We start from the raw sequence: 14,504 nt of genomic DNA, 5'->3' as shown, positions 1-14,504 counted from the left end.
ATGTATAGGCGAACCCCTCAAACCATTCAGTAGAAAATGCATAGACGGACCACAGTAACATTTCTGAAGCAAGAGTATTGGCGGACCCCAGCAACATTTCTATAGCAAGAGTATAGGCAGACCACAGTATCATTTCTGTAGCAAGAGTATAGGCGGACCCCAGTAACATTTTTTATAGCAAGAGTATAGGTGGACCCCATTAACATTTCTATAGCAAGAGTATAGACGGACCCCAGTAACATTTCTGTAGCAAGAGTGTAGGCAGACCAATAGCATTTCTATAGTAAGAGTATAGGAAAACCCAGTAAAATTTTTATAGCAAAAGTATAGGCGAACCCCTCAAACCATTCAGTTGAAACTGCATAGGCGGACCCCAGTAACATTTCTATAGCAAGAATATAGGCAGACCACAGTCACATTTCTGTAGTAACAGCACAGGCACATCCCGGTAAGATTTCTGTACCAAGAGTATAGGTGCACCCCAGTAACATTTCTGTAGCAAAAATATAGGTGAACCCCTCAAACCATTCAGTAGAAACTGCATAGGCGGAGCCCAGTAACATTTCTGTAGCAAGAGTGTAGGCAGACCAATAACATTTTTATAGTAAGAGTTTAGGCGGACCCCTGTAACATTTCTATAGCAAGAGTATAAGTGGACCCCAGTAACATTTCTGTAGCAAAAGTATAGACAAAACCCTCAAACCATTCAGTAGAAACTGCATAGGCGGACCCCAGTAACATTTCTATAGCAAGAGTACGGGCAGACCATAGTAACATTTCTTTAACAAGAGTATAAGTGGACCACAGTAACATTTCTATAGCAAGAGTATAGGTGGACCCCAGTAACATTTATGTAGCAAGAGTATAGGCGGACCCCCAATAACATTTATGTAGCAAAAGTATAGGTGAAACCCTCAAACCATTCAGTAGAAACTGCATAGGCGGACCCCAGAAACATTTCTGTAGCAAGAGTATAGGCAAACCCCAGTAACATTTCTATAGCAAGAATATAGGCACACCCCAGTATCATTTCTGTAGAAAGAGTAAAGGCAGACCCCAGTAACACTTCTGTAAGAAAAGTATAGGCGAGCCCCTCAAACCATTCAGTAGAAACTGCATAGGCGGACCCCAGTAACATTTCTGTAGCAAGAGTATAGGCGGACCCCAGTAACATTCCTGTAGCAAGGGTATAGGCGGACCCCAGTAAAATTTCTGTAGCAAAAGTATAGGTGAACTCCTTAAACCATTCAGTAGAAACTGCATAGGCGGACCCCAGTAACATTTCTGTAGCAAGAGTATAGGCGAACCCCAGTATTATTTTTATAGCAAGAGTATAGGCAGACCCCATTAGCATTTCTTTAGCAAAAGTATAGGCGGACCCCAGTAACATTTCTGTAGGAAGAGTATAGGCGGTCCCCAGTAACATTTCTATAGCAAGAGTACGGGCAGACCATAGTAACATTTCTGTAACAAGAGTATAAGTGGACCACAGTAACATTTCTATAGCAAGAGTATAGGTCGACCCCAGTAACATTTCTGTAGCAAGAGTATAGGCGGACCCCCAATAACATTTCTGTAGCAAAAGTATAGGTGAAACCCTCAAACCATTTAGTAGAAACTGCATAGGCGGACCCCAGAAACATTTCTGTAGCAAAAGTATAGGCAGACCCCAGTAACATTTCTATAGCAAGAATATAGGCACACCCCAGTATCATTTCTGTAGGAAGAGTAATGGCAGACCCCAGTAACACTTCTGTAGGAAAAGTATAGGCGAGCCCCTCAAACCATTCAGTAGAAACTGCATAGGCGGACCCCAGTAACATTTCTGTAGCAAGAGTATAGGCGGACCCCAGTAACATTCCTGTAGCAAGGGTATAGGCGGACCCCAGTAACATTCCTGTAGCAAGGGTATAGGCGGACCCCAGTAAAATTTCTGTAGCAAAAGTATAGGTGAACTCCTTCAACCATTCAGTAGAAACTGCATAGGCGGACCCCAGTAACATTTCTGTAGCAAGAGTATAGGCGAACCCCAGTAGTATTTTTATAGCAAGAGTATAGGCAGACCCCATTAGCATTTCTTTAGCAAAAGTATAGGCGGACCCCAGTAACATTTTAAAGCAAGATTATAGGCGGACCCCAGTAACATTTCTGTAGCAAGAGTATAGGCAGACCCCAGTATCATTTCTGTTGCAAAAGTATAGACAAAACCCACAAACCATTTAGTAGAAACTGCATAGGCGGACCACAGTAACATATCTCTAGCAAGAGTATAGGCAAACCCCAGTAACATTTTAAAGAAAGAGTAAAGGGGGACCCCAGTAACATTTTATAGCAAGAATATAGGCGGACCCCAGTAACATTTCAGTAGGAAGAGTATAGGCGGTCCCCCGTAACATTTCTATAGCAAGAGTACGGGCAGACCATAGTAACATTTCTGTAACATGTGTATAAGCGGACCACAGTAACATTTCTATAGCAAGAGTATAGGCGGACCCCAGTAACATTTCTGTAGCAAGAGTATAGGTGGCCCCTAGTAACATTTCTGTAGCAAAAGTATAGGCGAAACCCTCAAACCATTCAGTAGAAACTGCATAGGCGGACCCCAGTAACATTTCTGAAGCAAGAGTATTGGCGGACCCCAGCAACATTTCTATAGCAAGAGTATAGGCAGACCACAGTATCATTTCTGTAGCAAGAGTATAGGCGGACCCCAGTAACATTTTTTATAGCAAGAGTATAGGTGGACCCCATTAACATTTCTATAGCAAAAGTATAGGCGGACCCCAGTAACATTTCTGTAGGAAATGTATAGGCGAACCCCTCAAACCATTCAGTAGAAAATGCATAGACGGACCACAGTAACATATCTATAGCAAGAGTATAGACGGACCCCAGTAACATTTCTGTAGCAAGAGTGTAGGCAGACCAATAGCATTTCTATAGTAAGAGTATAGGAAAACCCAGTAAAATTTTTATAGCAAAAGTATAGGCGAACCCCTCAAACCATTCAGTTGAAACTGCATAGGCGGACCCCAGTAACATTTCTATAGCAAGAATATAGGCAGACCACAGTCACATTTCTGTAGTAACAGCACAGGCACATCCCGGTAACATTTCTGTACCAAGAGTATAGGTGCACCCCAGTAACATTTCTGTAGCAAAAATATAGGTGAACCCCTCAAACCATTCAGTAGAAACTGCATAGGCGGAGCCCAGTAACATTTCTGTAGCAAGAGTGTAGGCAGACCAATAACATTTTTATAGTAAGAGTTTAGGCGGACCCCTGTAACATTTCTATAGCAAGAGTATAAGTGGACCCCAGTAACATTTCTGTAGAAAAACTATAGGCGAACCCCTCAAACTATTCAGTAGAAACTGCATTGGCAGACCCCAGTAACATTTCTGTAGCTAGAGTATAGGCATATCCCAGTAACATTTCTTTTGCAAAAGTATAGACAAATCCCTGTAACATTTCCGTAGCAAGAGTATAGGCGAACTCCTCAAACCATTCAGTAGAAACTGCATTGGCGGACCCCAGTAACATTTCTGCAGCAAGAGTATAGGCGGACCCCAGCAACATTGCTCAACCGTGAGGGCAGGAGAAGCCCATAAACATTTTTTAAAGATATAGCTCGCTGTTGCTTAATTTGTAACAAAGCCTGGAGGCAGCCCTGTGAAAAAAATGGTTTCTGTTAAAGTATCAATACTTTTGAATTTTGAAAAATTGTAAAAAACTTTTAAACAGAGCCTTTTGAGCCACAGAAAAATTTGCAGTTCAGCGTGATAAAATGCTGTTTTAGGAGGAGGAGTAGGAGTAATAATATCTGAGAGTGATTGACAAAGCTAATTCCCCCTTTTTTTGTGGTGATAGAGGATGCATTTTTCTCCTGTTGCAGCAAAAAGAATCATTAGGTTCCGATTCTTTCCGCCGGTGGAGAAGAGAAGTCTGGGGAAATCCAGCCTTTGCTCATCTTTATGAGTGTAAGGATGTCAGCACTGGGAGTTGACAGGCGGGTACGCTTATCTGTGAAGATTCCCCCAGCTGCACTAAACACCCTCTCTGACAAAATGCTAGTGGCAGCGCAGGCCAGCACCTCCAGGGCGTACAGCGCAAGCTCGTGCCACGTGTCCAGCTTTGACACCCAATTGTTTTATGGAGTAGAGGCATCACAGAGGATGGTGGTACGATCGGCTACGTACTCCGTCACCATCTTTTTACAGTGCTCCCTCTGACTCAGCCTTGACTGGGGAGTGGTGACACAGTCTTGCTGGAGAGCTATAAAGCTGGCAAAGGCCTTGGAGAGTGTTCCCCTGCCTGCGCTGGGCATGCTGCCTGACCCACGCTCCTTCCCTGCTACTTGGCCCTCTGAACTGCGTCTTCTGCCACTAGCGCTGTCAGATGGGAACTTTAGCATCACTTTTTCCACCAGGGTCCTATGGTATTGCATCACTCTCGTACCCCTTTCCTCTTCAGGAATGAGAGTGGAAAGGCTCTCCTTATACCATGGGTCGAGAAGGGTGTATAACCAGTAATCCGTGTTGGCCACAATGCGTCTATTGCGAGGGTCATGAGAAAGGCAGCCTAACATGAAGTCAGCCATGTGTGCCAGGGTCCCAGTACGTAACACATCGCTGTCCTCACTAGGAAGATTTCTTTTAAGTATCCTCCTCATCCTTCTCTTCAGCCCATACACGCTGAACAGATGAGAGACAAGCAGCATGGGTACCCTCTGCAGTGTGGACAGCAGTCTCCTCCCCCTCCTCCTCCTCCTCCTCCTCCTCCAAAACGCATGGAGATATAGACATGAGGGTGGTCTGGCTATCAAGCGACATACTGTCATTCCCCATCTTCTGTTCCAACAGCTACGTGTCGGCCTTTATGCTTAGCAGCGAACTTCTCAGCAGGCAAAGCAGCAGGATGGTTACGCTAATGATTGCCTCATCGCCGCTCACTGTCTCGGTAGACTCCTCAAAGTTTCCAAGGACCTAGCAGATAACTGCCATCCATGCCCACTCCTCAGTAAAGAATTGCGGAGGCTGACCAGCATTCCGCCGCCCATGTTGCAGCTGGTATTCCACTATTGCTCTACGCTGCTCATGCAGCCTGGCCAACATGTGAAGCATAGAATTCTAGCGTGTAGGGCACCTCACACAGCAGTCGGTGCTCTGGCAGCTGAAACTGATGTTGCAGGGTCCTCAGGGTGGCAGTGTCCGTGGTGGACTTGCGGAAATGTGTGCAGACGCAGCGCACCTTGCCAAGGAGCTGAGACAAGTAGGGGTTGTTTTTTAGAAACCGCTGAACCACTAGATTGCAGATGTGGGCCAGGCATGGCACGTGTGTGAGGCTGCCGAGTTGCAGAGCCGCCACTAGGTTACAGCCGTTGTCACACATGACCATTCACGGTTGGAGGCTCAGCAGCAAAAGCCAAAGGTCAGTCTGCTTTTTGTCAGACCCTGCAGCAGCTCTGGCGATATGTGCCTCTTGTCAACTAAGCAGATTGGTTTCAGCATGGCTTGCTGACGCTTGCCCACCGATTGCTGCCATGCCGCCCGCTACCAACTGCTGGTGACGTGCTCACACTTCTTAATTGAGATGTAGACGTAGCGGAGGAGGAGGAGGGAAAGGGTTTGGAGGAGGTGGCATAAAACATCACAGATACCAGCACCGTGGTAGGACCCGCTATTCTGGGTGTGGGTAGGACGTGAGCGGTCCTAGGCTCTGACTCGGTCCCAGCCTCCACGAAGTTCACTCAATGTGCCGTGAGAAAGATATAGTGGCCCTGCCCGCCAGTACTTGTCCACGTGTCTGTGGTTAAGTGGACCTTCCCAGTAACTGCATGGTGAGGGCTCGATTTATGTTGCCGGAGACATGCTGGTGTAGGGCTGGGACGGCACACTGGGAAAAATATTGGCGACTGGGGACCAAGTAGCGCAGGTCCGCCACTGCCATCATGTTTTTGAAAGCCTCCATTTCCACAAGCCTGTACGGCAGCATCTCCAGGCTGATTAATTTGGCAATGTGCATGTTTAAAGCTTGTGCGTGCAGGTGTCTGGCAGCGTATTTGCGCTTTTGCTCTAACGCTTGTGTTAGCGACAGCTGAATGCTGCGCTGAGAGACATTGCTGGATGGAGTGGAGGACGGTGGAGGTGAGGGTGTGGGTGCAGGCCGGGAGGCACTCGTGCCTGTGTTCTGAGAGGGGGATTGGATCTGTGTGGCAAGTTGGTGCAACGGGGAAGAGGCAGTGGTGTGACCCAGAGGCCGTGAATAGCCTTCGTCCCACCTTGTGGGGTGCTTGGCCATCATATGCCTGTGCATGCTGGTGGTGGTGAGGATGGTAGTGGTTGCACACCACTGTTCGTCGGTCGTCCGCGCTCTTACTGAAAAACATCCATACCTTTGAACACCTAGCCCTCTGTGCGAAGGCTTGCCGCTAGGGTGTGTTTTGGGAAACAGTCGGGGGATTCTTCGCTCTGGCCTCACCTCTACCCCTGGCCACTCCATTGCCTCTTCCAACCTGTGCTGCTGCTGCACTTGCCTCCCACTCTGAAGTCCTGTCCTTAGCAGGCTCAGCAAACCAGGTGGGGTCAGTCACCTCATCGTCCAGCTGCTCTTCCTCCGAATCCTCTGTGTGCTCCTCCTTTGGACTTACTGCCCTTACTATTACCTCACTGACAACTGTGTCTCATCAACCTCATTCACAAAAATCTCTTGAGACGGTTGCCAGAAATCCGCAGCCTCATCACCCAGACTCCGGAAACTTTCAAAAGGTTGGGCATCGGTCACGACAAACTCCTCAGGTGAGAGAGGAACCGTTTTTTCCCACTCATGGCAGGGACCCGAGAACAGTTCTCAGGAGTCTTCCTGCTCAGATTATGTCATTTTCATGGAGTGAGGAGGCTGGGAGGAAGGAGGAACAGCCAGAGGATTCAGAGTTGCAGTCCCTAGCCTGGGAGTAGTGGACTGCGTAAAGTGTGGGTGGTCAATGCATTGTTGGACGTGTTTTCTGCCATCCACAACAGGACCTGCTCGCACTACTCTGTTTGTAACAAAGGTCTACCATGCGTACCCGTAAATTGTGATATGAAGCTGGGGAGTCCAGAAACTTGCCTCTCTCCTAATCCCCCAGCAGCCGGCTGTGATTCACCATGCCTAGGAACTTGGCCTGTGCCCACACCCTCACTTGGACGTCCGCGTCCTCGACCATTACTCCTCATCATGGCAGATTAAGAATAGAGCAGGGCCCAAATAAATTACCCCACTGTACAGCACTGACAACTGTGGCTTAATTCACCGCACACAGAGACTTGTAGATAGCGGGGGCTCTATGCTGTGACTTGAAAAAATTAACCCGCTGTCTTGTGCTGATACCTAGGGGTAATTTACCACTCGCAGAGACTTGTAGATAATAGAGGCTTATGGAGTGGGAGAAGACTCTAAAGCCAGTGGATAGTGCTGGCAACTGCGGTTATCTCAACCCCACCAAGGAAAGCGTATTGTGAGACGCTCTGCACAGCGGCAGAGCTGAAATACTTTGCAGTGGCCCAGCAAATATTACAGTACTGTTTAGCGGGGAGACCTCTGTCTAATGCACTGCAGACACAGAACGGTATAACTGAAGTCATTTGCAGTAGGCTAGGAAATGTTAGTGTGCAGTTTTACGTGTGAGAGCTGGTTGTATGGCACTGCAGGCTGAGAACGCTATTACGGAAATGCAGGGAACAGGCCTAGATGCGTAATACAAAAGTTGATGCACTACTGCTCCCAGCCAGCCACAAGTGTAATGCACACAGTCAGATGTAGCCCTAACAAGGACCATTGGGGTTCTTCCACGGAGGATCAGGACTGTATAACTTTCCCTATAGAAGTGGCTGTGTCCCTAAACTCTGCGTTATGCACTGCAGGCACAGAACGGTATAACTGAAGTAGTTTGCAGTAGGCTAGGAAATATTAGAGAGCAGTTTCACGGTGAGAGCTGGTTGTACGGCACTGCAGGTTGAGAACGCTATTACTGAAAGGCTGGGAACAGGCCTAGATGTGTAATACAAAAATTGATGCACTACTGCTCACAGCCAACTGTAAAGCACACGGTCAAATGTAGCCCTAAGAAGGAGCGTTGGGGTTCTTGCACGGAGGAGCAGGACTGTATACCTTTCCCTACAGAAATGGCTGTGTCCCTAAACTCTGCATTATCCACTGCAGACACAGAATGGTATAACTGAAGATGTTTGCAGTAGGATAGAAAATGTTAGAGTGCAGTTTCATGGTGAGAGCTGGTTGTACGGCACTGCAGGCTGAGAACACTTTTACTGAAAGGCTGGGAACAGGCCTTGATGCGTAATACGAAAATTGATGCACTACTGCTCTCAGCCAGCTACAACTATAATGCACACGGTGAGATGTAGCCCTAAGAAGGACCGTAGGGGTTTCTTGTACAGAGGATCAGGAGGACTGTATAGTGTATAACTTTCCCTATAGAAGTGGATGCGTCCCTAAACTCTGCGTTATGCACTGCAGACACAGAACGGTATACTTGAAGTCGTTTGCAGTAGGCTAGGAAATGCCTACTCTTGCATGGAGGATCAGGAGTCCTCTAAAACTTTCCCTATATAGGCAGCTCCGTCCCTAAACTCTGCGTAATACACTGCAGACCAAGAACGCTACAGTTGAAATGGCCTGCTTAAAAAAACAAATTGGTGCACTACTGCTCCCAGCCAGCCACAACAGTAATGCACACTATGAAGAGTAGCCCTAAGAAGGACCATTGGGGTTCGTGACGACAGGATCTTACTCTAACACTGTCCCTATTTCAGCAGCAGCACTATCCCTAAGCTCTGCCAGCATGCGTCTAAGGTGAGCCGCGGGCGGGACCTGTTTAAGTACTCGGCGGTCACCTGATCGACCCAGCCACTCACTACTGGGGGGGGGGGGGGGGCAGAGGGCTGGCACGTCACAGCTGGAAGTGGTAATGCCTTCCCCGGATGTCTTTTGGCTATAAAATGGCGCTAAACATGCAGGGAAGGAAATGTAATTGACTTGAGTGCCACGTGGTGTTCATCTCGAGTAACGAGCATCTTGAATACCCTAATACTCGAACGAGCATCAAGCTCGGACGAATGTGCTCGCTCATCTCCAGTTACAACCCTTTCTGGGATTCGCTAAATACTAGAATCATAGAGTTGGAAGGGACCTCCAGGGTTATCGGGTCCAACCTCCTGCTCAGTACAGGATTTACAAAATGACCCCAGACAGATATTTTTGTCCAGCCTTTGTTTGAACATTTCCATTGAAGGAGAACTCACCTCCTCCCATGGTAACCTTTTCCACTCATTGATCACTCTCACTGTCAGAAAGATTTTTCTAATATCTAATATGTGTCTCTTCCGTTTTAGTTTCATCCCATTGCTTCTAGTCTGATGTGAGTACCTGGTCTTCTGATGTGCCTGCGGCTTTCTCCACCCTGAAGACTGCCTTCTCCTCTGCGCCTGTCATCATTTAACCTGAGCCAACCTGTCCATTTGAAGCAGAGGTAGATGCCTCCGAGTTAGGTCCCTCCACACTCATGAATCCCAGACTATGTGCCTACTTTTCCAGGAAGTTCTCATCCATGGAACAAAATTACAACATGGGTAGCTGGGAAATACATGTTATTAAGTGGGCATTTGAGGAATGGAGGCGCTTTTTGGGGGGAGCATGCCATCAGATCACAGTGCTCACTGACCATAAACATCTAATTTATGTGGACTCAGCTAAGAGGTTGAATGCTCGGCAAGCCCATTGGGTCTTGTTCTTTTCACACTTCAACTTTTTCGTTACTTACCAACCCCGCTCGAAAAACGTTAAGGCAGATGCCTTGTCCAGGAGTTTTGGACCTTGAAAGCAACTGAATCTGAGCCTGAGACTATTCTCTCCCCCAGGGTGGTTCTTGCTGCTGTCTCCTCTGGCCTTTCACCTCTGATACACACTGCTCAGAAATCAGCCCCTGAAGGCCTTCCAGAAGGCAAACTTTTTGTTCCCTTGCCATTAAGGTTGAATGTGTTAGAGGAGATGCATGAGTCAGTCCTAGCTCGTCACCCTGGTATCAAGGGTACTAAGGAACTACTCTCCAGAATTTATTAGTGGCCCAATAGACATCCTGAAGGCTATCTTCTCCCCTTGCCTATTCCATCCAGGCCATGGTCCCATCTGTCCATGGACTTTATAACTGATTTGCCTCCCTCGCGTTGGAACATGGTCGTTTGGGTTATAGTTGACAGTTTCACCAAGATGTCACATTTCATTCCTCTTTGCAAGTTGACTCATGTAAAATATTTATCAGAAAGATTTATTAAGGTGGTTGTTTGGCTACATGGGATTCCAGAGGATATTGTCTCCGATAGAGAGGTACAGTTCGTTGCCCGCTTCTGGCAGGCTTTCTGTAAAACCTAAATGTTAATTTGTCTTTTTGTTCGGCTTTCCATTCTAAGTCTAATGGACAAACGGAACTCATGAATCAAGAATTAATCCACTACCTATGACTTTTTGTTTCTGATAATCAGTTTCAGTGGGCAGACTATTTACCTCTCTCCCAATTCGTCATCAACAACCATGTTAATTCGTCTTCCCAAGTCTCGCCATTTTTCTGTAATTATAGTTTCCATCCACGGTTTAAATTTTCCACTCCGTCCACGTCGGGCACTCCATCGGCTGATACATTTACGGAGGAACTGTGTACGCTTTGGGCCCAGGTGCATAAGAGCCTTCAAGGTTCCCAGGAGAGCCTGCTTAGGCAGTCAAACAAAAGATGCAGTATTTCTGCACCTTTTGTGGTTGGGGAGCAGGTCTTACTGTCTACTAAGAACTTGAAGCTTAAGGTTCCATCTTTAAAACTTGCTCTTCGATTCGTTGGTCCATTCACCATCTTACAGGTGTTTAAACCGGTGGCTTATAAATTGTCCCTTCCTCAAGGTTTATGATGTCTTTCACAAGGGTTTACTTAAGAAGAACGTAACCCTAGTACTGCCCACCCTCTTCTACACTGGTACAGGGGGAACTGGAGTACGACGTGGAAAGACTGATTGATACCAGTCAGGTTAGACATGCATTACAGGACTTGGTGCACTGGAAGGGTTTTGCCCCGGAGGACCGAATGTGGATGCCCGCAGGGAACGTGTATGTGCCACGTTCGGTCTGACCGTTCCACAGGGCCTTCTCTAAGCCCGCTTGGGGCTGAGGGGGTCCGGTGTCCCCCCGTAGAAGGGGGGGGGGACTGTCAAGACCAGTGGCTTGCAGGGCCTCCATGCCCACACCTCCGGCCCTATCACCCGGGCTGCAGCTGTGTGGTGCAGGGGAGCCCCAGTACTGGTACCCTCCCCTGGCAGCCATAATTCTGCTCGCCACTGGGTTGCTAGGACCCGGTGGGTGCCGCCCCATGCCGCGACCCCATCGCCATGATGACCACGTGTGTGTTCTTGGCGTCCATCCCCAGAGCCTCAGTGATTGAACTCTAAAAGCAAAAGGTTATAAGGAGGCGCCTTGATGCTATTGATATAACATGTTATATTATATTAACATGAGGAAAAAATGAGTATTTAACTCACCTGGTGTCAGCCGAGGACACCTTACAACAAGGCACCTCGCTGACACCGCAATCCAAGTTCGCTTATAAGATAGTCTTTTATTCCATCCAACCTTCGTCGGAGAGCAGCGGGGCAATCCAAATAAGCTACACCGGGTAACCGGGGCTTAATTCAAATAGACCACGAGGAAGAAAAAACGACTGTCCGCGCTCCTAGGGATATCAGACTCTGATCCGGGATAATAAATTCCTTTTTTTTATTGGAAAAACATACAGGGATCTGCGAGCAACGCGTTTCAGTAGATACAACTACCTTTCTCAAGCTCTACACAATTACGACTAACATACAACACAGCTACTTACCACGTAGCTGCATGATTAATCATGCAGCTACGTGGTAAGTAGCTGTGTTAATTTCATGAACAAGTTCAGTGTCTATTTATGTTGTATGTTAGTCGTAATTGTGTAGAGCTTGAGAAAGGTAGTTGTATCTACTGAAACGCGTTGCTCGCAGATCCCTGTATGTTTTTCCAATAAAAAAAAGGAATTTATTATCCCGGATCAGAGTCTGATATCCCTAGGAGCGCGGACAGTCGTTTTTTCTTACTAGTGATTGAACTCTGCTGCTGTCAGGCTCCCCGCCCCAATCAGCTGCTGGGGCGGGAGCTCTGATAGCATTTCAACGCCTCTGTTCCTTCCAGCATTGCCAGTGTTAGTTAGGTCGTCTGATGCACTCACGTTCTTTGGATTGCCTGTCTCCCTGTTTGACTATTTGCTTGTTCCTGACTTCGCCTTCGCCTGACCACTTGTACCGCATACCTTCCTGTTGCCGACCTGGATTGCCTGACTTGCCTCTGTGTTTGCTTGTCTCAGTGTCAGTTTGTAGTCTGACCCCTTGCCCCACTTCCCTTGAGAGCCTCGAGACCGTCTCCCAGTTGTCGCCCTGGGGATTATCCTACGGGGGCAAGTAGGTAGGGACAGGGGTTGCGGGTAGTTTCAGGGACTTCCAGTACCCATACCCCAGTTTCCTGACAGAAACATAATTATGGTATTCACAATCCACCCCATCATCCCAAATAGCTGGGCCAGTGCGTATAGGTACTGAGCTTAGTTCCCACTGCAGTGGCTATGCTTGATATAACAGGTGAACTTATGTGGCTTGGTAACAAAAACAATTACATTTTGGGTCCATAGACAGAAAATCCCCTGATCTCAATCCTATTGAGAACATGTGGTCAATCCTCAAAAAGCGTGAAGGCAAACAAAAATCCCTAAATTGTGATCAGCTTCAAGCACTGATTAGGCAGAATGGGTAAAAAGGCAAACACAATTCTGGGATGTATTAGGAAAAGCATAGAGTCTAGATTACATGAGGTCATTATCACCCTCTTCTCTTTCTTGGTCACACCTCATCTGGAATACTGTGTCCAGTACTGGGCACCTCAATATGAAAAAAAGACATCAACAAACTAGAGCAACTTCACACAAGAGTTACCAGGATGGTGAAAGATCTGCAAATCATGTCTTATAAGGAACGGTTAAAGGATCTGGGAATGTTTAGCTTGCAAAAAAGAAGGCTGATAGGAGACTTAATAACTGTCTACAAATATCTAAAGGACGGTCACGGTGCAGATGGATCAGCCCTATTCTCATCTCAACAGTGAAAGACTAGAAACAATGGGATGAAACGGAAAGGGAGGGGACATAGATTAGATATTACAAAACACTGTCTGACAGTGAGTGTGATCAATGGGTGGAACATGTTGCCATGGAAAGTGGTGAGTTCTCCTTCAATGGAAGTCTTCAAACAAAGTCTAGACAGACATCTGTCTGGGATTATTTAGTGAATCCTGCAGGGAGTTGGACCCGATGACCCTGGAGGTTCCTTCCAACACTATCATTCTATGATGAGCTCCAGCCTCACGCCCTGGTCACATGATGGTGACATCATCACAGCTCCTCCACCCCCACTTATCTTCCATACTGCTGAACTTCATACTCATGCTTTGGTTACAAGGTGTTGAAATCATTGCAGATCCCTCACTCTCACTTATACTTCCAGAGCAGGAAATCCAATGTTGACATGGGCCCATGTGGTATTTGCCATAACTGCCAGATGGGCAATCTAGCCCTGGTGGTTTCAGAGGTGATAACAAGCAAATTGTAGCATCAGACACTTCATCATTCCTCTTTGTGGACAAAGGATTCAAACATTTTTTTGCAGATCCCACGCTCAGCTTGTAGTGTGAGTTGTCTCCCTGGATACAGGAAAGTCCCAATGGAAGGACAACAGCGATGCTGCTACTACTGCATTCCCTGTCCTGAGGGTGAGATCTCCAACCAGACCGGTGAGTGGAATAGACCTGCAGACATTTATCTTCATCTACTGTTATTTTGATTTCTTGGTAATAAACGTTGATAGTTGAAGTGACTCTCTGGCCACAGGAAGAAGTGGATCGGCCACCAAACTTGGATAAGGACGGCACCAGGTACTATAACTCCCCCTGCAGTCCCTGGACTGATTTCTCAGGATAATTGCTATAATAAAGTTTCCATCAGATTTTATCCACTTACTCCTCTCATGTAACCTGGTATGAAAGCTGCTCCCTAGTGCTTGTTAACCAAGCTCTGTATATTCCCTAGGGATGCAGCAATTTATTCAAATTTTTTTCAACTCTGTATTTCTTTTTTTTTTTTAACAAATCTTTATTTGTAACTGGGGAAAGGGAAAGTGGGAGAAAATGGTTACATTATTTCCTCTGTAACAATTATGGCATAAAAAAGTGTCAATTATTAAAACAGTAAGAAATAAGAGCTTTTGCCAGCTTCAGTGCATTTTCTATAGAACTTACAATTATAACATAATAGTTAGTATCTTCTTCCAGCTGAGCAAATTATCAAATTTACAATCCGTTTGGAAGAATGGAAATTATAAAACAGAGTATCTTT

The 14,504-nt window shown here is 46.7% G+C and overlaps 1 protein-coding gene across 1 annotated transcript in view; it reads left to right on the top strand.

The window, feature by feature from the left end:
• Window positions 1–14,504, top strand: part of LOC136611741 (vomeronasal type-2 receptor 26-like) — a 166,900-nt gene that overhangs the window by 120,379 nt on the left and 32,017 nt on the right. The window contains exon 6 of the mRNA XM_066591976.1: window positions 13,780–13,903. Coding sequence (XP_066448073.1) covers window positions 13,780–13,903 — 124 coding nt within the window. The remainder of the gene's footprint in view (window positions 1–13,779; window positions 13,904–14,504) is intronic.

Source organism: Eleutherodactylus coqui, chromosome 1 (assembly GCF_035609145.1).
Source record: "Eleutherodactylus coqui strain aEleCoq1 chromosome 1, aEleCoq1.hap1, whole genome shotgun sequence".
In the NCBI taxonomy this organism is placed as follows: Eukaryota; Metazoa; Chordata; class Amphibia; order Anura; family Eleutherodactylidae; genus Eleutherodactylus; species Eleutherodactylus coqui.
Note: the sequence above shows the minus strand (reverse complement) of the source record. Positions and strands in the feature narration are given on the sequence as shown.